Genomic DNA, 25,919 nt, shown 5'->3' with positions numbered 1-25,919 from the left:
TATAAAACAAACATATTTAGAAAGAAAATTACTTCAAAAATTAATTTTTTAAGTAATTAATTCCTGTCAATGTAATGAAATTGGTGGAGCTGAAGAAATCTGCTGCTATCCTGTGTTCATCCTTGGCCACGCCCCCACTGAATGCTATTCTAAGGACAAGAAAGCTGTTCAAACCTGTTGCCCTGCATGTTCCCTGGCTTAACAAACAAATGTTGTGATAGACATGGGGAGGCCAAATTATGGATGAAATCTAGTAGATTTCTCCTAGCATTCAATAAGGATGATTACAAACAAAGCAAAGTCTTAAAAAAATCGCTTCAACATAACTGAAAAAATTACTCTAAAGGAACGGCTTATTCATTAATTTTGATAAGCACCATGGGAATATGAGTATATACCACTGAAGTGTTAGATGATTATTGTTTTATTTTTTGCTCTGTTATCACTCATATCTAATTTGCTTGAAATAAACACGTAAAACAAAAATATTGTCAGGATTATATGATGTGTTATTTTCCTTTCAGCTACATAACTCATTGCCATTGCTCAAATAGTCAACACAAATATTACATAGGAAATAAGACAGTTGTATTGGAACAACCATTTGTGCTTACTGAAATTCAAAACCTGTCTGCAACATGTATTCACATACAAATGCATGTAAGCTTGCTATACAGCAATCATAGTTAAATGCTTTTTCATCTTTTAGGGGAGTAGAATAACCTCTACCTATTACAAAGGACATTGCACAATGCACAACGTCAAGTTTATGGTAATTAAAAATGTCCACAAATACTATAGAGAATCTCATTCACTGTTGATAATATTCTACTTTCCAGCATTTGCAGATGGATGCAGTGTTGTAAAGTACTGTCTGAACTTAAACAACCTTGGCTTTGTGTTTTATTCCAGCTCAGTACTTGCCTTTACACCACTCAAGGTTCTAATGTCTTTTCAGCAAAAGCTTGTCTTACATCTATAAGCAGCTGCAGGAGCTTTCCAGTTATGACTTAGTAACTGCCTTTTTGGAATAACCAAAAACGGGATAAGCAACAGTAGATAAATGACAAAGTAATACACAGATAAACTTTGAAAGCTAAAAACTCTGACAACCACGGCAGGGAGTAAAATAAAAATATATACTTTAATATTAAATGGTAAGCCCTTTTGCAGTATTATGCTGCTTCTTCAGACAATATAAAGCACCATTAAAAAAAAACAAATTTAAATAGTACATTTAAAAATCACTAACCAATCAAAAATAAGCACACAAAGGTAAGACAATAATAACCAATCAAACATCATTAAAACACACCTCCTATTCATTCAGAAAAACTTCTGTAAAAAATGAGGTAATGGTCGTGCCTTAAGCACAAATTTTAAAGACACGTGATCATTCAAGCCTGGGAACCTATTGGCTTGTAGATCTAGAATCCACTTTAATTCAATTTTTCCTGTCCTATTCTTAAGATCACCTCCTCTAACATCTTACAGGACCAATTCTAAAACAAGAAATTTAAAACTGGTCCATACCAGACTCACAGATGTGTCTAGCTAGACCATTTGACATATTACTATTTCTAATGTCATTAATGTGTTCCATATTCTCTCTTTAAATAAATGATTAGTTTTTCCCACATATAATTCATTATAGTGAGCACAATTTTCATAATAGACAAGACTGCAGCTTTTATAGTCTGCATAGTGGCCAAATTCAATTCTCTTCCCTGACGCTAAGGTTAGTATACACAAACTCATATTAATAAACTTACAGGAACTACAACCTCTACAAGGGAAGGTGCCTTTCAAATCTGAGGTCTGATGCCACTGAGCTTGATGCTTTCTATAACATAACTGTTGTTTTAATTAAAGATTATTTTTAAAAGAAAAGACAGGTCCAGTGCCCAGCACTTTGTTTAAATCTTCATCTAACATTAAAAGTGGCCAGTTTTTTAACAATGTTACAAACTATATCGACATCACTAGAATACATCAAAAGAAATGTAGGTTCATGATATTATATAGCTAGGTTTACACCTCAACCTTGTAAACTAAAAGATTGTGAGAAATATGGCATAGCTTTAGTTTCACATTCTAGCCAATCTTCATGAATAGTTCTATCTATTTCTGCTTTGGTATAACCTCTGGCAATAAAATCTATACTCAATTCATAAAATACAGCTTCTAACTCTTCATCATTATTGTGAAGTTTCATGGTTTTCAAAAATTGATTTTTAAGAACATTCCTCGGAACATGTCTAGGATGCATAATCTTCTTATATAAGATGGTATTCTTCTTGCAAGATTTTTCATACTGACTTGTATTTAAAAATCCAGGCTCATTCATGTTAATGCTGATGCCTAAAAAATCAATATTATCTTCTGAAAATGTACAACTAAATTTCAAAAATGGGGTATTGCCATGGAGAAAATCAATAAATTCAATCAATTTCTGAGATGTATCATCCCAAATTAGAAAAAATGTCATCTACAAAACATTTATAGTAAATGATATGCTGAAAAAAGGGATTATCCTTAAGAACAAATTTGTTTTCCCATTGTGCCAATACAAAGTTAGCATAACAGTTGGCACATGCTGTACCCATGGTAAGCCCTAACCTTTGTAGATAATAATCTGAGCCAAAGACAAACAAATTGTTTTCAAGTATTAACTCAAGCAGGCCACATAAAAACTCAATATCCCCATTTGAGAATCCAATAGAATTAGACAAAAATTACATCACATTTTCAACTCCTTCAGCATTAGAAATAACAGTAACTAAAGAAACATCTAAAGTCACAAGAAACAATCTAGTATTAGCACAAAAAGTTTTAGACCAAATAAATAAATCTTGTAAAAAATTGTAGTGCATTTTATGCCTTGTGCAGTCTACTGAAAGTGTATAAAGATCAGTTTAGACGTCCACTGCACCCCATTATTTTGAGCAAGGTCTTGTTGATTGAACCAACATCCATTTTTGTTGAGAAAACCTTATGACCAGCATTGGACAAGGTTCAGACTATTTTAAAAAACAGTAAACATTTTTGACAAGATTTATTTATTTGGTCTAAAACTTTTTGTACTAATGTTAGACTGCTTCTTGTAACTATAGACATTGTATCTTTATTTATAGTTATTCATAATGTTGTGGGTATGTTTAAAACGTATATAATGTGAAGTGTAAAACTAACGTTAATGGAAAAGTTGGTACGTATAAATGGGGTAGTTGTAGGCAATGTTCTTATATTAGTAATACTGAATTTATTCATTTGGACAGTTGAGGAAAAGATTTAAGAGGCCAGACTTATTCTAATTGCAACACTGTTGGTGTTGTATATATTTGCACCTGCGAATGCGGTGCCTTTTATATTAGAAAAACAGGAAGGGCACTGAAGAAACGTATACATGAACAAATGTATAACATTTCATATGATGTAAATACTAATTCTTTGGCTAAGCATGCTAAAGTTTGGTGAAATGTCAACTTTAAATTTTACATTTTGGTGCAGGTACAAAAAAATCAAAGAGGTAGTCACTTGGAAGATCTTTTAGAGTATTATGAATTATACTGGCAACAGTTTTTACAAGCTAATAAACCACCAAGTGTCAGCAATGTAATTTCTATAGCACCTGTATTAAAACTAAGAGCAGCAAAATTATAATTACATGTGGTTTCAATACAATGTATATTACCTCTTTATTTCAATAGGAGGTTCTAACACAAGTTTTGTAACAGGATTGTTTTCCTTTAAAATTTTAAAAGTCTGTATTTCTCAAGCCTTCTATTTTAGTCATGTGATGGCTTGTAATTATTTTGCTATTTTATTGGATGCCATTAACTGATGTTTTTATAAATGTTTTCTAAATTAAGAGACGTTACATCAGCTCTGAAGAAGTTCATTTGAATGAAAGTGCTCAACTGTTCAAAAAAATCTATGTATACTATCAGTATTTCACTGTTCGTATTTTGGCATTCTGTATATGGTGGTACTTCTTACTGGTACTATCGGTGGAACAGAAGCTGCAGCTTTATCTGGTTTACATGTTTTTGACTGTACTTTGGCTGCTTTAATGTCAAATAAGATTTCCTTTTTTCACCCTAAGCAAAACATTTGACAATGTAATCAATACTCTTCAGCTGAGCGAATATGTAGCAACTAGCTTTGTTGCATCAACATTAAATTGTTCTGTAGTTACTTCTTTAATAAAACCTTTCACAATATGATTAATCATTATCCTTCTCACTCCACAGCATCTGCTCTAGGGTACCACAAGGCTTAGGCTTAGGTCTTAATCTTATTAATACTATCAGAAAACAATTTTGCGTTTAACTGAGACACATCTTATTCTGTTGCACTTTATAATAAACAGCTTATGCCAAATGCTAACAAAAATAAATAAATAAATAAATACATAAATAAATAAACTATGTCATCGGGTAGTCCTCTAAAACCTAATAGCTTAGCAGCTCTTGTAACCATTTTATTTTACATTTGTTATCCAAGTAATAGGGTTGGTCTGAAGATTTTCCTCAGCTACATCTCAGGCCACATGGCAGCTATATAGTGCATGACAATAAATGACAACATTTGACATTATATATTTCACTGATCAATTCCAAGTACAATATTATAAGGTAACGCTAAGCATGAGTTCCATGACCTATGCCAAGTGCCTTAAATCTCTGTCTTTCTTTTCCATTTAATACAGACTTCAGTGGGGTGCCCTCTGTCTAGTTTATAAGGTCAAAAATTATTCTGACCTGTACAGTCTTGTTCACAAAACTGGTAATACCACAAACACCAGTGCAAGAAACCTAAATCTCCATGACAGCAAAAACAGGACCTGTTGATGGGCTAGATAGGTTTTAAAAAAAGACAATTCTTTTTCATATTAAACAAAATAGATCCCTAACCCTCTTTGAACACAACCTAGACAAATGGATGGGTGACTAAATATAGTCCCAAGTATGGCCCTACAATAACTGATGGAAAGGGGTAACAAAAAGTGGGAATTGCACTGGTTAACCCACTAATGATCTGTCAGATCAGTGTCCTAATGATAACCTTAAAATATGAACTCTCCAGCTATTGATTTAGCATTTTCTTCATGTAGATAAATAGCATCAGGTTGCGCAGATGCATATTCTAAAATAACTAAAATATGTTGAAAGCCATTGGGCATCCCCAGTGGCCAAACATAATAATATGTTCAAATGATATCTCTATGACAGGTATCAGAATCAAAAGATTTTTGAAGCATGGGCAAGGATCTGTCTTTTAACAACCAAAGAATGTGACACAGAATTTTTCAACTTTTTTTATTTTTCTTGGTCAGTAAAATCTTGCTAGGGTCCATGCTTTATTAGGATTCATAGGTAGTTTTTAGACATGAAGTCCAAGAGACCATTAAGGAGCCTAGCCCATGTTCCCAATTGTCAAAAGCTGCTGTCTGGTTAAGTGAGTTGCTCAAGATCACACAATATTTAGGTAAAGATGGAAAGATTCAGACCCTGTACCATGGGAGCAGAAAATATCTCATTAATACATTAGAACATCAGTCCTCTCTATTAATTGCCACAGACAACTGTCTACACATTTGCAAAACCAGTAATACCATAAACTTCAAAGGAAAATACCTAAATCTATACCACAACAAAAACAGAACCTTTTGATGGGATAGTCTTGTCTATTACTGCGTGTCTTCCTAGTACAGACTATGACAATATGCTAACCTAATAACTAGGTTTCTGAAAAGTTTTGGCAATAATAGTTAACAATTGCTGTCTCTCTATTTACCCTGCACAATGAGTCATTTTGTTACTCAAATTATTGACAAGAAGTGGAAACATTTTGCCTAGTTTCTTCCCCAGTAGCTCTAGCTATACTTTTGCTCTACTTAACGTGTCATTTTCCTACTGTGTTTTCTAAAGTCTACTTGGTTGACCAGGAAGTTGGCTAACTCTGGAGTTTGATCAGCTATTCATTAATATAGTTTATCACATTCTAAAATTTTAATATTATTAATAACATGTTACTCACTACTTACAATGTTCACAGGTTTAACACTATTACTGATGCTGGTATAATGTCTAGCATTACTACCACTTTTCTGCCATTTATAGCAGAGTATATCTACAGGTAACACTTTCTGTTTACTGATAAAGTTTAGTATTTGCTTGTCCATAGGTCTAGATTATTCAGTTTTATACACCATTTCATTGTATAACTATCTCTGTATCAAAACAACAATTGTCCCTGTCTTTAGGGTCAGTTTGAAGCACCTTCTTTTCATAAAGAAGCAGGCAAAATCATCTTACATTTATAAAAGTTTAATATTTCTACCATTTTGTTTTCATTACATTGTTCCTCAGTATCTAGACATAATTTAAGTGTACATTTAAATATCACATATCTGACACATTACAATTTTGTTAAAAGAAAATTGTCTGATATGAATGTTGTGAGCTTCTCACTCAGAGAAAACACTGACTCTGGTTTACAATGGCTATCCTTACTTTTTCATAACCCTGATATTCATCATGTCCATGTCTACAAAGGTGTTTAAAGGTTCCATGGTTAGCTGAGTTGAGAGGGTTCTACCGCACTCAGTGTAGCCACACCCTCTCCTAGTAGGCAGAACACTCAGAGACTTCCAGGTAAGCACTGATATCTTCCTATCTTTTTAGTTGTTTCATTGGTGAAACTGTCTTTTTCATTGACATGGATTTGGTACTGTCAGTCTCCCCATAGCTGCAGCAGCAACTGTCAGTAACAATTGCTCAATTGTCATCCTTTTGGCAAAAGGACAAATACAGGTGCACTCCACAGAGTTGCATAAGTAAGTTGCAACATTTCTGTTCAGAACAAACACTGCAAGGATGCAGTATCTCTCTTAAGTTGGAGAACAATGTGCTCAAACAAATGGCCTTTTTGCCGGTCATGAAAATTATAGGTTCAGGACTTTGAAAGTTATGCATTCAAAACATGTGGCACAAAAATGTAAAAATATGCCTTATGTATGCACCGATATTGATTAAAAAATGCAGATAAAATGTAGCAGAGACCACCAGAGTGTAAAATAGCATATTTCTATTGTATACAGACAAAAAAATGCATGTTCTTCCCAAATAATTATGTGGCATAACCAAAAAAATGTAAGTAGATTTAAGCATTGCCTTATACACCAAGATTACAATCTTTCTTAACAAGTCCATCAGAGCTTTTCAAATCTGTTTTTTCTGGTGCTCTTTGTGAAAGAAAGATATCCAGATTATTTCTGGTATCTTCCTTTGGGTCTTTCTGTACTCTAGTACTTTGCTGGTTCAGACGCAAAATTCCTTTCTAGGTAGAGCCAACAATTCTGAAATGGCCGACTTCAGCCCTCCTTTTTAAACACTTCTGAATGGCGGCATTAACACATAAACTCACAAGAAGGGATGCAAAAGATTCCATCATTTCTTAAAAGGATGCCTTTATTTAATGTGAAATGTGTGTATATATATATATATATATATATATATATATATATATATATATATATATTTATATATATATATATGTATATATACAGATGCACACATGTGTGTGTGTGTGTGTGTGTGTGCGTGTGTGTGTATGAATTTTTTTTATAAAACATTAGCTAGTCATCCAGTGGTGCAAATCTTGGCTCTAGGTGATTGCCAGTGTTGAAGTGACACCCCGACCCCATGTGAAAAATAGGAAAAGGGGTTGTGGATGGATGCATGGATGGATAGAGTAGCATAACAGTTTTACATGCAGTGTTTATTACAGCATTATGCAAATTCCTTGAACTCCTTTATGTCACTTGCACTTCATTTTGGCACAACACTTGGCTGGAAGTGTTATGCATTTCCAATGTGTTATATGTCTGAGAAATGAATGTCAGGAAATCTACCTTAAGAGCAGTTTGAAGAGAAGATCACAAGGTGAATTCCTAGATAGTCACATTAGGAATACAAAACTAAATAGCTGTGATCAGAAGGAAAAGATGATAGTTATTTAACAGACATGGAGCTTTAGCTGCCTCTGTATTGTACTAGATGCAGGAAAATAACTGCAGGAGTGAGAAATCTTTTATAGCCTTGAAAGTTGTAGCATAGCTTTCTCAAAACTTGCATTTTATCTGTCTTTGGCCTAGCACTCTTGTGTGGGGTCATTTACTGCACTGTTATAACTTGTTGATACTTGTTAACCTCTGCTATCTCTGAAAAAACAAAAAAACAAAAAAAATCTTGCTTTTTCCCACTTTTCTGAGATTTAAAAAAGTTCAGTTACAGACTTGCTGTTCTTGAACTGTTTGTAAGTTTCTGTGAAGCCATTTTTTGCTTGGGCTAAAGGAAAGTCTCTCTGTTGATCAGTGGCAGTGAAAAACATTGAGCAGCCTGCCTGTCCCTGTGGGAGTGGTTACTGACTTGAAACTGTAGTTTTATTGGCCATTTTGGGTCAATTCCAAAACTCCTTCATCTTCCTCTCTTAAAACTTGGTTGCCTCGTGGTTTTGGTGTCTTTTCAGGCTTGTTGGCTGTTGGTGAAGCACCCACCAAGAGAAAAAACGCTGAGAGAAGAAAGGAGCCACTTTTGAGACTTTAAGTATTTTTCCTCTGTTTATTTGCTAAGTTTTTCTGCATAGCCACCTATTTTGAGCATTTTCTGGCTTGTTAAATTTGATTTCTGCATTAGTAACTGTATTTAGAGCACAACCTAGAGCTGTTTACTGAATTTCTTGTTTGCACTTATTTTTAAAATCGTTTTTTTCCTCAAAACTTGCATTTTATCTGTCTTTGGCCTAGCACTCTTGTGTGGGGTCATTTACTGCACTGTTATAACTTGTTGATACTTGTTAACCTCTGCTATCTCTGAAAAAAAAAAAAAAAATCTTGCTTTTTTCCCACTTTTTTGAGATTTAAAACAGTTCAGTTACAGGCTTGCTGTTCTTGAACTGTTTGTAAGTTTTTGTGAGGCCATTTTTTGCTTGGGCTAAAGGAAAGTCTCTGTGTTGATCAGTGGAAGTGAAAAACATTGAGCAGCCTGCCTGCCCCGTGGGAGTGGTTACTGACTTGAAACTGTAGTTTTATTGGCCATTTTGGGTCAATTCCAAAACTCCTTCATCTTCCTCTCTTAAAACCTGGTTGCCTCTTGGTTTTGGCATCTTTTCAGGCTTGTTGGCTGTTGGTGAAGCACCCACCAAGAGGAGAAAATGCTGAGAGAAGAAAGGAGCCACTTTTGAGACTTTAAGTATTTTTCCTCTGTTTATTTGCTAAGTTTTTCTGCATAGCCACCTATTTTGAGCATTTTCTGGCTTGTTAAATTTGATTTCTGCATTAGTAACTGTATTTAGAGCACAACCTAGAGATGTTTACTGAATTTCCTGTTTGCACTTATTTTTAAAATCGTTTTTTTCTCAAAACTTGCATTTTATCTGTCTTTGGCCTAGCACTCTTGTGTGGGGTCATTTTCTGCACTGTTATAACTTGTTGATACTAGTTAACCTCTGCTATCTCTGAAAAAACAAAAAAACAAAAAAAATCTTGCTTTTTTCCCACTTTTCTGACATTTAAAAAAGTTCAGTTACAGGCTTGCTGTTCTTGAACTGTTTGTAAGTTTCTGTGAGGCCATTTTTTGCTTGGGCTAAAGGAAAGTCTCTCTGTTGATCAGTGGCAGTGGAAAACATTGAGCAGCCTGCCTGCCACTGTGGGAGTGATTACTGACTTGAAACTGTAGTTTTATTGGCCATTTTGGGTCAATTCCAAAACTCCTTCATCTTCCTCTCTTAAAACCCTCTTTTGCGTGGTTTTGCGCATTTTTGAGCATAGCGCAACAATGGGCAGTGCCGCCTAATTGGGTTTAAACTATTCCTGGCTCCACAAAGTCTGCTCTTCACTTTTTTTCCTTAGAACTGCTCTATCTCTCAATTTAAACACCATATTCTCATTCTAAGGCCCTTCACTGGTCCAATTAAGTAATCCTACAAGTTAGCACTATTAAACCATAAGCACTACTTACTCTTATACTCTCTACGATTACCCTGTCCTCTATTGGTCCATCTTAAATTCAGTTTCCCTGTTACTCTAGCATGTCCAAAGGTCAGTCAATGGTTTCCTCTCCAGTCCAGCTGGTGAATCTGGGAATTTTGAGGCAATGTTACAACTGTCTCATGTACACGGACAACCCTCTCCTCCTCCAAACAGGTTCAAATATATGTGAGAGATGCAACTATTTAGCCAAACTGGAGGCTGAACTCTCTCATCTCAAAACTGGTGTAACCAGTCAGGAGGAGAAGGTAACCTCACACAACACAATTCCAGTATCACATAGTCCCACCACATCAGCGAACCAAACACATAAATACACAAAAAACATACTCAGAGGCTCCAAATAAAAATCTACCTAAGAAACAGAGACCTCCAAAGCACACATCCAAGCAAACGCTACCTCAAAACAAAACACACACAACACATAACCCACAAAGTCAGTGTGCCAAGCAGCCACAGCCCTTAAGGCTGAATAACACACCTGATACTCTTGTTATAGGTGACTCTATTGTCAGACACACTGACGTCCCGTTCACAAGGCTGAATAAAGAGAAGGTCATGGTGAGCTGTCTGTCAGGTGCTAGGATCCAACACATAATGCAAGCACTCAGGTCACTCCAAAGTAAATACAAATATGACTCAGTCATTGTACATGCTGGTGTGAATGACCTGAGACGTACCTCCCTGGACTACATGAAAAGAGACATAGAGGAGCTCTCTGATCATGTAGCCCAGGCTGGTATGACCCTGACCTTGAGCAGCATCTTACCCTCACCTAAAATGATGCCACAGTACAAAGACAAAATGATCGATTTTAACAATTAGCTAAAATTTTGGTGTCATTCAAAGGGGATCCAGTGTCTGTCAGCCTGGGATGACATGCTCGACAAGCCTCGTTGCTTCGCTAGGTACGGCTTGCACCTGTCACCACTGGGCTTTCAGATATTGGCAAAGGCTCTTGCCACCCCCATAGTGCCTTTTTTAGGCAAGGCTCAAAAGTCAAACCCGCCCCCATAGACAGCACAAGGAACAGGAAATTAAGGGTAATGCTGCTAAATGCCAGAAGTCTTAACCTCAAGATGCACGCAGTCGAAGCTCTCCTCAGTATGGAGAGCATCGATATCTGTGCAGTGACAGAAACCTGGTTCAAGGCTCCAGAGAGCATCCCAGCACTACCAGGCTATACCTTGTATCATGCTTTTTGGCCCCAAAACCCGGACCGAACCACAAAAGGAGGGGGAGTTTCCATATTTATCAAGGATATCCACACCTCCAGCTTAGTGGCATTGCACGAAGTATCGGAGACCATCCATGTGCAACTAACAGTGGGCAAGACTGCTTTTCAATTTATAGCATCCTACAGACCACCCTCTCAAAGTCAGGAATCCCATTCGGCTTTCCTGAAAACATTGGAGAACATGAAGATCTCTCCAAACACCATTATATTGGGTGACTTCAACTACCCAAACATTGACTGGGAGCGCTACTCAAGCCCCAGCACCCTAGCCCAAAGATTCCTGGAAATTATAACTCAAATGCTATGGAACAACTAGTCACCACTCCCACAAGAGGGGACAACATACTAGACCTGATCATTACCAACATGGGGACTCTATGCTCCACACCAGAAGTATATCCCTCATTGGTAAGATCAGATCATAAATTAATTTCACTGGATGTCCACATCCCGTCCCCACCCCAGCCCAGAAAACCACAGTGAAAAACTTCTCAAAAGCGAACTTCTCACTTCTCAAAACTGAAGTGGAATCCTTCAAGGCCCCAGGGCCAGTGGAAACTACAGCCCAAACTGCAGAATCCTATATAAATGCATTCTAAGGACATCTCCAGGAATGCATGGATCATGCTATCCCAAACAAAACCAAGACCCAATCATCCAAAGGCAGGCATCCAGTCTGGTGGACCCCTGCCATAAATAAACTGTACAACAGAAGGAGGAAGCTACTACATGATAGAGCAAAATCCCTAATAGGGAAGGCATCTCTGATCAGTACTAGCAAAAAATTACGATCCCTCATAAAATCCTCCAAGGCCAGCTTCAAGAGAAAAATTGCACAGGACACCAAAGACAATCATAAGGCTTTTTTCAGTTATGTTAGAAACCTGGGATGCAACTCCCAGACTTGTTCTGAGTTGATTCTAAACGACAAAAAATACACTGAACCCACAGACATTGCCAATATCCTGGCAGACAGGTTCAGTGCAAACTTCTCCACCCCCTCCCCCCAAAAGAGCAAGTATCTATCCCGGCAGAGGGCTTCCTCCCAAACATCTCAGATGCTCAGGTGAAGGCTGCCCTCTCCAAAGCAAAAAACACTGCTTCCATGGGACCAGATGGCATCCCAGGTTGCATCCTACATGAACTACAAGAGGAACTAATCCCTCAAATAAAACAGCTATACAATCTCAGCCTCACTACAGGATATGTGCCCACAGAATGGCGTACAGCAACAGTGGTCCCACTCCACAAAGGTGTAGCCTCTACGAACCCTGGAAACTATCACCCCATAAGCTTGACTAGCTTAGTTTGCAAGGCTATGGAGAGGAACATCATGGAGCTCATAAACAAAGACATTGGGGACCTAGAGACACTAGATCCTACCCAGTTTGGCTTTGTCAAGGGCAGATCCTGCCTTTTGAACCTGGTTGACTTCTTTGAAACAGTCACCAAAGCCATAGATGAAGGGAAGGTAGTCCACACAGCCTATCTGGACCTTGCAAAGGCATTTGACACAATACCCCACTCGGGCATCATAGATAAGCTATCCAGCTTAAATATAAACCCCTATGTCACAAGATGGGTCGCAAACTGGCTCAAAGACAGACCCCACAGAGTGAGAGTTGCTGGAGCCATGTCAGACTCGAAACCGGTTACAAGTGGCGTCCCACAGGGTTCTGTCCTGGGACCACTCTTGTTCAGTATATACTTTTCTGAGGTACAGGCAAACGTGGTAGGACTATGGCTCACCAAGTTCGCAGATGGCTGCAAACTGGGCGCCATAATCAACTCTCCAGCTGACACAAACATCCTTCAAAAAGGTCTCACAGAGACAGATAACTGGTGCCAGCACCATGGTTTAAAGCTAAATGCCAAAAAATGTATAGTCATACCCTTTGTCAAAAACAATGTGCCCACAAATTACCACATAGGCGGAAACCCATTAAGTACAGAGAAAGTTATTAGGGACCTGAGGACCCAAGTTGATAGCAATCTCTCCTTTGAAAACCACATTGCCAAAGTGGTTAGAAAGACGTTCTACATAGCCCACCTCATCACGAAGGGTTTCACATCTAGATCAAGAGAGGTAATCGTGCCCCTTTATTCATCCCTCATCAGGCCCATCTTAGAATACAGTGGCTCTTTTGGGATGTACCTTACCCGACACCTGCAGCAATTAGAAAGACCCCAAAAGTATCTCACCAAGAGGATCAAGGATCTTAAATAGATGCCATATGCTGCTCGGTTAAAAAAACTCCAGCTCTACTCAGTTGCATACCGCCTACTTCGAGGCGATCTATGCCTGACATACAAAGCTATGTCAAATCCAAAATTAATGGACATGCTCCACCTCAGTAAATCTAAATCCCTTAGAGCCACATACTCGAGGGACTTGAACCTCAGCACAGAAATAAATAGAACTTGCTGGAGGGACAGGTTCATAACCCAGAGGTTCCCTTCGCTCTGGAATAGAATTCCAGTTCATGTGAGGCAGAGCATCTCACTGAATCTCTTCAAGAAGAATCTCGATAAGTGGATGGGGGATCGTAGGTTTGTCCCAGGGATTACTCCCGTGTCACTATTAGACAGAGGCACAGTAAACTAAACCTTAAAAAGGGCACAGTATACTCAAATCAAGGGGTGGCATAAGCCATACAGAATCGGGCTAGGCTTATAATTGCCCCAGGGCAGATAGCCTAGTATGAACCTATGAACCTATAATTATTGCTGCCTCACAGATGATGGTCAGAAGTGAATTGTATCCTATAAAATGTAGTACACACTCTGATATGCACACACACACACACACACACACACACACACACACACACACACACACACACACACACACACATTTTGGTGTGGCAGCATTGGCCACTGTTACTGCTATAATGTGTAACTAGAACAAAAGTTCCCAAAGGTGTTTAGTATGGTGGATAAAATAAACAGTGTAGAGCACTTTAGTGAACAACAGTGCTTAAAGAAGTTGTCTTTGTCCCAAAATTCATTGTGTAATCATGCTGCAGGATGCATCTATCTAGATTTATGTGTACGTTTGTGTGTGTGTCTGTACATTGATAAAGATAAATGCATATATATATCTGTATATATATATATATATATATATATATATATATATATATATATATAAAGAGAGAGAGGTATATGTGTGTGTGTGTGTGTGTGTGTGTGTGTGTGTGTGTAAGCTACAGTCTTCAACTATGTAATACCTTAAAGCTTCTGTAGTGGATGCCCATAGGATACATGCAGATGATCCTTTAAGGACATACAGTAGATTCAGTTAAATGGCTTCGGAATGTTCATGACTGCTTATTTTTACCTTTTAAGTCTTTATGGTTACATTCAGTCCAATAAAGCCAAACTCCGCTAGCTGTTGACAAGCATGTTGTGGTCATTTTTTTGCCTCATCAGTACAGGATAAATGTATTGTTTTGCTATATTTTAGGAACACAGAACTTAATATCAAGCCTGAAGACTATAGACATCAGGTTGCCTGCAGAATATCCCAAATAAAATCCAAATCAAAAGGTAAAAAAAAAAAGTAAAAAGACATGGGTATACGTACGCTTGTAGCTGACATAACGGTATGTCCTTACGGTGGCACCTGCATGTATCCCATAAGTCTCCACTAAAGGAAGTTTAAGATACTATAAAATGAAGACTGTAGCTTGGCTGTTTTTTTTTTGTCAGTCTTTAAGGAATGATTTATCCATTTGATCTTTCTTTTCCCTTTGGTTTGTCTGTTATTTGGGATATTTTGTAGGAATCCTAATATTTATGGACATAAGGCTTGATTTTAAGCTCTGTGTTTCTAAAGTCTAACCACACAGTCATCTGCTGTATTGACAAGGTAAAAAAAACTGAAACATGCATGTCTGCAGCTAATGGGACTTGTGGACTGAATGAAACCATAAAGACTTGAAAAGTAAAACCTGATGGACATTCTGAAGTTATATAAGTAAAATGATAGAATCTTTAAGGGGACACCTGCATATATCCCATGAGCTTCCACTACAGGAGGTTTAAAGCTATAATAATAATCCTGTTTATTAACTAGGTAGGCTCACAGTCCCTTTTCAGACATAACTCGAGCAATATATAGTTAAGTGATTTGTTTAAGGTCACACAGGAAGCAAATGTGGACTAAGGGACTCAAGCCCTGTACCACAGAAACTGCAGCTTGCGACCTTAACCACTGCACCAACTGCCAGTCCTCTTGTGAGGTAATTGTTCTGTTGTGTATTACACAGTGAAGACTCTAGCTTGGCTGTCTCAGACCAATGAGAAAAGAGGATAAGTAATTGCATATTCATATTTATTTATTTTATTTTTGTAACATTTCAGTTTTAACCAAATAAGTCCTCTGGATTTAATTTGAGATTCTTTTTCATCCACAAGGAAGATTTCCAATGTACCATATACAGAATTGAGTGCAGGGAAAAATACACAAACACACACACACACACACACACACACACACACACACACACACACACACCACAGTACAGGTCATAACTGGGGAAAAAAAAAAATATATATATATATATATATATATATATATATATATATATATATATGTAGGTAGACCAGGATGGGGGCACCTGGTAATGTGTTGGGGGGGGGGGGGCGCCGTGGAGCTGTTTTGCTAGGGCACCAGTTGACCTAGGGCAGCTCCTGCATATACCTAAAAAAATCCACTTTATCCATTTAACCAATTCATTTAAACACCCACTTTTATTAATCTTCATTTACCCACTTTATCGTTTGTTTAATTACACCCCCCCACACACACACCATATATTTTACATAAATATTAAGTGCACGTACACCTGATATATATATATATATATATATATATATATATATATATATGTGTGTGTGTGTATACTGTGCACCATGTACTTGTGCACGTATATAGTGGTGTGCTTGGATTTAGTTGTTAGTAAACGCATTACAAATTGATTAAAGGACAAGATCAAGTCAAGAAAACGTGAAGTAGAGCATGCAATGTCTTGAAAATGGTTAACAGCTCAGGTTCATTTTTCAGGACTCGGTGGGTGAGGTTGGTGGGTGGGAACTGCGCACGGAGGGTAAGCTTTATGTCATCGAAGGAGGGGGGTTATATGATGGATGTGGAGATGTTGCTTTTCCTTCATTCACTCAAGTCATGGTGCTGCACCGGTAGGACGATTACGGCTGTATAACGTAGACAGTTCTGTCCGCCACACAACGGGTACCCCCTCCCGTGAAGTAACTGCCATATTCCACATAATCTCCAGTGGCTCCCCCTCCCCTTCTCCCGGCGGGGTCGCAGTTTCTTGTTCTTGGGCTAATGCTCTTCAGCTGGGATTGTCCCTGTTACGGCGGTGTAGAGCACAGCGAAGCAGGGGAGCTCCAAAGCTCGCTGTGATGCTGCAAACCTTTGCCATTGTTCACGCTCGGAGGCCACGCTTTCCCTGAGACCACCGCCCGGTCCTACGGCATCCGTTTCCAATGATCCGGGATTTACAGCAAGCAGCCGTCCGCTGCACGGTCCTGTCGGTGCTATGGCTCCTTCTCGGTGTCAAGGTAAGCGGGTAACCGGTATAATAAGGGGTCCCGCCTGGCCGAATTTGTGAAAAAAAAAATGGGTTGCATCACCACATCTCCTTAGCTAGTTGTATTGTTTTTATTTGCTTCCTTTTTATTTCACTATTTATTTCCAATGCTGCGTTCTGTGTTTTAAAATGATAAAGAACAATGTCAGTGCTTATCTCAGTGTATTGCTGAGGTCATTTGTTCCTGTCATCTATTTATAGTTTTCAGGTTACCAGGTGTCTTGGAAGCCTGACTCTGCCACCTGCATCATATTCAAAAACATTGTTCCGTGAAAAATGTGAAAATGGCAACTAGCTGTTGATTTGCATTGATGCACGTTCCCAATGTGCTTTACCCGTGTACTGCTCCATGTCTGCTGGCAAGCTGTTAGCCTTGCCTTTAAAGCATAGCAACTGGTATGTTTTGGGCAGGGGAGACGCGTGTGGAAGTAAAAGCATATGAGCTCTGGCCTGTTTTACTATTTTGGCGTATGGACTTGAGTGCTTGCAAATTGGAGCATAAGGAATACACATACACACTCACACCTCCTCAAAGTTTAGTGAACTACAATTCAAAACAGACCGCAAATAAGACAATCAGAGATCCTAACAGCTGGATATGCCATAATAATCAGCAATTATTGTATGTGAAATGTTTATAACTCACTATGAATATTCAGTATTTATCAGAACAAATTTTAACCCGCAGGTCATAATAATGAATCTGTCTTTTAAGCGGCATGGCTGTGCTATTTTCACTATATATTTTGTCAACTTTGTGTTACTGGAATCCCAGAAGTGTTGTGATGCCTTTCATTGGACCAGTTTACGATTTACAGTTACAGGTGCTTTTAGACTGACAGCAACCCTTATTCGGGATTTAATACTTTCTACGTATTGGTCAACAATCAGAAGACTTTAGAAATTAAAACTGTATATTTAGGAGTTATTGTGCATTGCTTCTGTGTTAAAATATTTGTACAACATCCAATTTAGAGTATATTTGCTGCAGACCACACTGCACAATTGCAGTTACTGCTATTGTTTTATATGAAGTGATACACAAGCTAGTATTTCTTGAAAAAAATGTCTCTCTTGCAGATAGGAAATAACCCAGAGCTGCTAGAAAACTGTTTTCATGTTTGTTCTGGCTTTGTTCTACTTGCAGTGATATTTTGCAAATGTGCAGTTCAATTAACTAAACATGGCCAACGCCTGAAACTGTTCTGTCTCTGTTTTATGGGTTACATGAGTCAAAGAGATCTATCAACCTTTATCATACAGTATACAATCCCTTTGGCTTAATGTGAAAAATGATTATACAAAGCTTTTCATGCAGAGTCATCTAGGTTAAGCAATGGCTCAGCTCATTGTAAGAAAAAGGTGGGTTATGTTTCAGGTTATTAGAGACTATGGTTTGCTACAATGTCACAGTAGTGACACTAACATCTCCAGAGAAAGGATAGCCATTTTTAGAAGCTCTGGTTTGCAGTAAACTGGAAGCTTCCATGGTACAAAGGATTATTTGTATAATCTACTTGCATAAAGCAAACATTGCAGAGTTCTTTAGGGATGATTGGTATTAAATCTGCATTGTTTGCTCTTCATGGAAACTGCTACCATAACTTACAGTTTCTGAATGCATATTTTAATTGTGCTGGAACTATAATAATTAGCTGGTTTTTTTTTTTTTTTTTGGGAGGGGGGGAGAGGTAGGAAGGTAAATGATGTCTATTAAAGGTGTATAAACTCCTGAATGTGTGATACTGTAGAAAAGGCTAGATTGTGAATTAAAAAAAAAAGTTCATTTCCAGCAATAGAAGGGAAATTGGTATTAACTCGTATAAACCTAAAATAATAATAACTACAAACTGCAAAAAAACTCATCTGTCAATACTTGTTCAACATGAAACTATTCCTAAGATAGTGTGGAACTTTGCAAGAGGAAAGAGGATAATAAAAGCTGACCATTTAAAAGTTTGGGGAATTAAATCAGTAGAGGTTTGAGTTTGAGTGCTATTTATTTTGAAATGAAGTTCTGTGAGATATAGCACATTTATTGACTTATATATCATATTTTATTACTTTATTTATCTGAAAATACCATAAGATATTACTAAAAGTGAGATTTTTCTTAAGCGTTGTGTAGCCCCACTTTCTGACATGGCTGTCCTAAATTGCCCAGACTGTGTCTGGAAAAGATCACTCATATAAGAACATGCCTGCCTAGTCATTTCAGTTATTATTTACTGTTTATTGGACTGGTCCAAGGACCATTTCTAGCTGCAATCCAAATTACAAGCATAAAAGAATGCAGTTAATGTATTATTAATATGTAATAGATACATATCTAATACATTATCTGTCTTTGCTTCTTTCTACCTGGATCATGGTCAAATGGAGCACTAGGCAAGGTAATGGATTGGAGCCCCCCCCATACACTGCCCCCCACCTCCACCCCTGTAGCCATTACAGTGTCCCATTGGTTGGCTATTTCTCTCTAGTTACTATAAACACTGTTCATACCTTTCAGTGTGCACACTGTTTTCTGCTTTACTTCTACAATGACTACAGGCATTTGGATTTAATTTAAAACTTTTATTTAAAATTTTATAGCACAAACACTGACAGACATTTGCTAAACAAAGTAATGCCGTCTCAGAATGAAAACAGACAGTATTAAAACTGCTCTGCCCTTGAAACTCACATTAATTGGAATGGCATCGAAACCCATACTCAAAGAAAATGCAGATGGCCAGTGACAGATAAAGTTTAGCTTTGGGCTGTTTTCAAATAACAGGCCCCTTGCACACATTTTTAGGACTATGCAAACATACAAGAGTTCTTTGATTCACCTTGCTAATTGTATTAAATTATATTCCTTGTATAATACAGCACCAGTTGTTAGTGCATATTTTAAATTTATAGTTTTGAACATTTTTACAGTAAACAATGAAACAAAAAGTATGAACCAATAATGGCAAAACTGTCCAATTCAGAACATTTCAACCATAAAACATCACTCAAACTTCTGTCATTTAAATCCACTAATATCATTCAATATGCATAATCTCTGCAAAAGTAAAAGTCATCTGAATAATTCCACATTAAACAGATCTATAACTAATAAAGAGGTTGCTGCTAGCAAACAGCTTTATATTTCAGTGTTTCTTCTACAAACTCAGTGCCTGCTGTCTAAGCCTATGAAGAATAAATTGCCTATGTTACATTAAAAATGGTAAGCTGGTAGTATTGCAGTAGGGAATGTATGGCAAACTGATCATAGTTACTAGGCATCTCATCCAAAGGAGGACATATTCAGGACTGCAGCACCCCACCCACCTTAAAGTGCAAGACTGTATCAGCAATCCATCAACATGTTGTGGAGTAGAACTCATAGCCTTCTGCATCAAAAACAAGTAGGCTGCCTGTTGCACTACTAACAATGCTTTTCAGTTCTATAGCACAATATTGATACCATTTTCTAAACAAAACAGTTGTACATTATAAACAGACTTAGTATGAGCAGCAGTAAACGTCCCTACAGTTGAAGCTCACAATTCCTTCAGAATGCACTTGTAACTCAGTTCCCTGAAAAATGCACTTGAAATTAATTTCCTTGAAAATGCACCTGAAACTCGGTTCCTTGAAAAATGCAGCTTGGTAGTTGGGATAGATGACTCGGGAAACAGGATAAGATGGCAGTCACAAAAAGGAGTCAGAATGTCAATTTTTTTATGTTGAGGCAAAGCAACTCACACTTTATACTGCGGGCATTACCCCTGCACTGCATTACTTATAATTAGGCAATATCGACATCAACACAATGCGTATTTAGGAAAGGTGATCGGTTCATAAGAGATTACTAGGCTAACGGCTTAAGAGCCTTTACAAGCCTAGCTATTATTACTCAGACTTTACCTGATTTTCAATCCCTAAGGAATAGGCGATGGCTTAGGGTTGTATCTATGCCTCTGTGTATTTTACAGAATGACCCTGTCCATAAAGGACATGAGTGCCACCCCAGGAGTGAATTTACGATTCCCCATCCATTGATCCAAACTGTATTTAAAGACAGTCAGTGAAGGGCTCTACTTTATGTGAATAGGGAGTCTATTCCATTAATCCATGGAGAGTAATGTCAGTTCTCACATCTGTGTTTAGTCCATACATGCCTTCTAGGTAACCACCCTCACACACATCTATTGAACTGTTGTTGTACTTCCTTACAAAATAATACTTTTCATTATAGTGATAAGAGTAGCAGAGGCGCTCTTTCAATGAGTGTCAGGCAGTTAGCTCTTTAAAGTGTTTTACAATGTTTTGTTAATAAATTTGCTGTTGACATATAGTGGCCTACTTTAAATTATGTTTGTCTGTAGCATGTAAGTGTTATAGCACAATGAATATTCCATTTTTTGGGAGGAGTGTCTATTTGGTGTTAGCTGTACCAAATTATTGGGTGAGTAGGCCATATGCCTATATATGTGAATATCAATATTTTTTTTTTCCATAGTTGAAACTTAGTATCGCATTAGACAACAGTGTTAATATTCATGCATTTTACAAAGGCATCTGATATGTAGTGGGTCTGTGAAGATTACAGTTGTGGTTTTCTAGGTTCCTAAGCCATATCAAATAGCACCAGATGAATTTTTCACTGAATGTTGTTATTGCAACCATGCAACAGTAGTGATACAGAGACCCTTAATGCTGTATGCTGAAATCATAGTCTTGTATGGAATCCTATGTGTAGTTAATTTTTTCAGATCTTGACGTACAAAATTTTTTTCAAATTTACAGAAACATCTTCTAAAAGTCATACTGCAAATACAAGGGAACATTTTCAACTTTTATTGGCATGCAGTCAGATACACAATTGCTAGTTACATAAATTACATTTTTAGGCAATTTCCAAATTATAGGCAGCATTTTAAAACCTTTTGCAGCTGACTAACACAACATTTGCATATGGAATATTGCTGTCTCTTGCATCTGTCTTGAAGGACTTTGTGTTGAGCTGGTATGTGATACTGAAGACACAAACCATAAAACAACTTTCAGATGTTCATTTATCTAAATTCTTTCTGCATGGCTTCTGTCTGGTCAGTATGTGTGAACAGTGATATTTGTCAGGCTGCACATGTTATGGCCCTGAACAGTATAGTATCGGTCCAATACACCCCCCTATATATATATATATATATATATATATATATATATATATATATATATATATATATATATAAACACACACACACACACACAGAGGGAGAGGGAGGGGCATGTTTGTGTGTGGGTGTATGTATACACATGTCTGTGTATTTGTGTGAGGTCATGCCAGCTGACTGATTTGAATTATATGAAATTGTTCATAAACTACTGAACAGAAAGAGTTTCAACAAGTCCACTGTCTATTGATTCTAGAAAACGCATACACACAAACATGTACACATACATATACCACCAAATGTTAGTAATGCAATTGAACGGCACATATACATTCACTTATGTTGTTTAATTAAAGCAACCCACATTTGGTCAATCTGTAACAGCTGTTTAAATATACTTTTATAAAATGCTTACATACTAGATGGACAAATGCTCAAATGCTAAAATAATGCTTACTAGAATTAATGAATGCTATCAGATATATATATATATATATATATATATATATATATATATATACATATACATATATATATATAAAGTGTGTGTGTGTGTGTATACATATATATATGTATATCTACATATGTATGTATATATAGGAATATATCCATATATGTGCATATATACAGTCCACTTTATCATCTTTATGGCTCTTTTCTGGTTTTATTATTTTTGTGGATTGCTACACTCTTATACAACATGGGGGGGGGGCATCCACCCCCTGGGCCAGGCCTGGCCCCATTGTAGGAATGTTTTCTTTGTCTTGAGGATTCTACACTGTCACTTTTTCACATCCTGGCACCAGTGCACATACCAGGATTGGGCACTTTTTTATCATGGGTCTTGTGCACCCAGATATCCTTTTTTATTTTTTAACCTGCTTCTGTCCATGATATATGCTATATAAAATACAGTCTATAGATCAGTGTCATCTTGGTGAAATTTTGTAAAAAGCAGGGTCCACATCCTGAAGGTACTCACCAAGACTTGAGGATGAATTCAGTTTCAGCAATACTACTCTCCTTTGGTTGCTAACCTATCATCTCTCCATTTAGACCACTATCATCTCGCCATTTGGAACCATTCAGACATTCTCTCAGTATGATTATAATAAATGATAACTAAAGTTGTACATTACACACCCATCTTCTAATAAATGAGTTCATAACCATTATACAATCAGTGGGGATTACTACTCAAAAACATGCACACTGATTGGACAGCCCAGTAAGCATGCCCACTGTAAATCCAGCATAAACCGGGTCTATATTAGAACACCAAACATTCAAAATTTCGAGTGTTCGAATATCGAACCCTATGATTCAAAAATTTAAAACATTGAACATTCAGAACAGCAAATTTTTTCCTAGGGAAAAAATTTGCTATTCCAAAACACATACACACAACACAAGCACACCAAACAAACAGCAATCCACACACATACACCTAAACTCTTCCACACACATACACCTAAACTCTTACACTAAACTATACATACACCACTAACTATCCACTTACCTTAACCCTAACCCTAGGGTCCGTCACTATCGTACAGTCACCTCATCCGCACCCTAACCCTAGCTTACCTACCCCGCCCTAACCCTCACATCCACACAATTCCTCACTTACCTGAACCCGACCCGTAACTTTCCACTACACTGCTGAAAATACAGAAGCAACAGAAATGGACAACCGAATTCTTTCCCTAGGAAAAAATTTGGTTTTCTGTTTCTTCGATATTTTGAAATTTTTGAACGTTCAGTGTTCTAATGTTCTAATATAGACGCCATAAACCAATAGAAAAAGGTCTGTCCACTTGTCTGAACTTTGTATTGGAATGTGTTCTATAAAGTCATCTTATGTGTTTCTCTTGGAGCTGCTGCGGCGGCTGCATCTTTCCTCCATGTTACACAGCTCTAACAGGGCTAGCATTTAGAAGGGACTGTATGAAGGGATGAATTAGGAAATCAGGATGTCATGATTTCTGCACTCTCTTTCTATTATTCTATTTATTTTATTTTATTTGACATTTGTTAACCAGGTTGGTCCAGCTGAGCAGAATGGACGTTTTTCATTGGAGACCAGAGGAGAAAAGCTTCAGCTGACAGAAATAAGGATATTTTATGATAAAATGATAACATTTTATAAATATGAACAAATATGAACAGCTAGTAATATACAGAAATGATGTACATGAACAAAAAGCACAAAAAGCACAAAGGAACTAATAAACAAAGACATTGGTAACCTCCAAACTCTGGACCCCTCCCAGTTTGGGTTTGTGAAAGGCAGATCATGCCTCCAGAACCTGATCAACATCTTTGAGGCAGTTACCAAAGCTGTAGATGAGGGTATGGTGGTTCACACAGCCTATCCTGACCTCGCCAAGGCTTTCAACACCATCCCCCATTCAGGAATTATAGCTAAATTCACTAAACTAAGTATAAATCCCTACATCACAAGATGGGTTGCCAATTGGCTCATTGACAGAACCCACAGTATAAAAGTTGCAGACTCCAAATCTTACTTCAAACCAGTGACAAGTGGAGTACTACAGAGTTCAGTCCTGGACCTCTCCTGTTTGATATCTACATCTCTGAAGTACAGGCTAACACAGAAGGCCTTTGGCTAATGAAGTTCACAGATGACTGCAAACTAGGAGCCATAGTTGAGTCCCCAGATGATGTGGACATTCTACAGAAGGGCCTCACTGAGACAGATGCATGGTGCAGAGCCATAGCCTCAAGCTCAATGCCAAAATGTGCATTGTCATCCCCTTTGGTAAAAACTCTGTACCCATGAACTACCACATAGGCGGCAGTCTACTTAATGCTGAATGTGTAGTAAGAGACCTGGGGACCCAGGTGGACAGTAGTCTCTCCTTTGATAATCACATCGCCACAGCAGTCAGGAAATCCTTCTATGTGGCACATCTCATCACAAAAAGGTTTTCATCTAGGAAAAAAGAGGTCATTGTTCCCCTCTACTCGACACTCATTAGATCCATTATAGAGTACAATACCCCTTTTGGAATGTACCTCACAAGACATCTGCAGCAGCTGAAAAGGCCACAGAAGTACCTCACAAAGAGGATTACTGGCCTTAAATAGATGCCCTACACTGACCATCTCAAAAAACTCCAGCTTTACACCGTAGCATATCGCCTACTCCGAGGTGATCTCTGCCTAACATATAAAGCTATGTCAAACCCAGAGCTGCTGGACATGCTACACCTAAAGAAATCCCAATCCCTCTGAGCTACATGCTCTAGGAACCTAAACCTTGTCACCACAATAAACAGGACATGCTGGAGGGATAGATTCCTGTCCCAGAGACTTCCCATACTCTGGAACAAGCTACCCATCTATGTCAAGCAAAGTTCCTCATTAGCACTCTTCAAGAAAAATCTTGATAAGTGGATGGGAAATAGGAAATACAACCTGGGGATCACTTCTGTGGCTCTGCTCGACAGGGGCACAGGAAAATAACTTTCTTGGGTAGTGTAAGCCAGGGAACCTTGTTGGCTAGGCTTACTTAGGCCCTTGGACCGATATCCTAGTACCTACCTATGAACCTATGAACCTATAGAGCATTGTAGGACAGACTGAAAGTAATGGTTGCAAACTTTTTTTTTTTAAATTGCACAATGAGAGAGAGTAGATTCAGTAAGGATGTTATTTGCAAGGTAGCTTAAGTGAGAGTAAGTAGATTACATACAAAACACTGAGAGTGTAAATGGAAGTTAAGGGAGAGTAATGCAAGGGCAAGATTTTTTTTTCCTTTATTTTCAGAAACTATTTCTGAATGGATAAGGATGAAAAAAGAAAAGGACAGGCACAAAGAGGTAAAGGAAAAAGAA

General features: G+C 37.7%; 1 protein-coding gene across 4 annotated transcripts in view; it reads left to right on the top strand.

Moving 5' to 3' along the window:
• Positions 1-16,397: 16,397 nt before the first annotated feature.
• PTPRO (protein tyrosine phosphatase receptor type O) overlaps positions 16,398-25,919 on the top strand; it is a 1,723,724-nt gene continuing 1,714,202 nt past the window's right edge. For 3 of the 4 annotated variants that reach the window (XM_044088440.1, XM_044088442.1, XM_044088441.1), the window contains exon 1: positions 16,398-16,880. In XM_044088440.1, the coding sequence (XP_043944375.1) occupies positions 16,806-16,880 (75 nt within the window). In that variant the 5' untranslated portion in view covers positions 16,398-16,805. The remainder of the gene's footprint in view (positions 16,881-25,919) is intronic. The other variant, XM_044088439.1, reaches the window with a different exon arrangement.

Source organism: Protopterus annectens, chromosome 11.part0 (genome assembly GCF_019279795.1).
Source record: "Protopterus annectens isolate FY-2018-M chromosome 11.part0, PAN1.0, whole genome shotgun sequence".
Taxonomy (NCBI): Eukaryota; Metazoa; Chordata; order Ceratodontiformes; family Protopteridae; genus Protopterus; species Protopterus annectens.
Note: the sequence above shows the minus strand (reverse complement) of the source record. Positions and strands in the feature narration are given on the sequence as shown.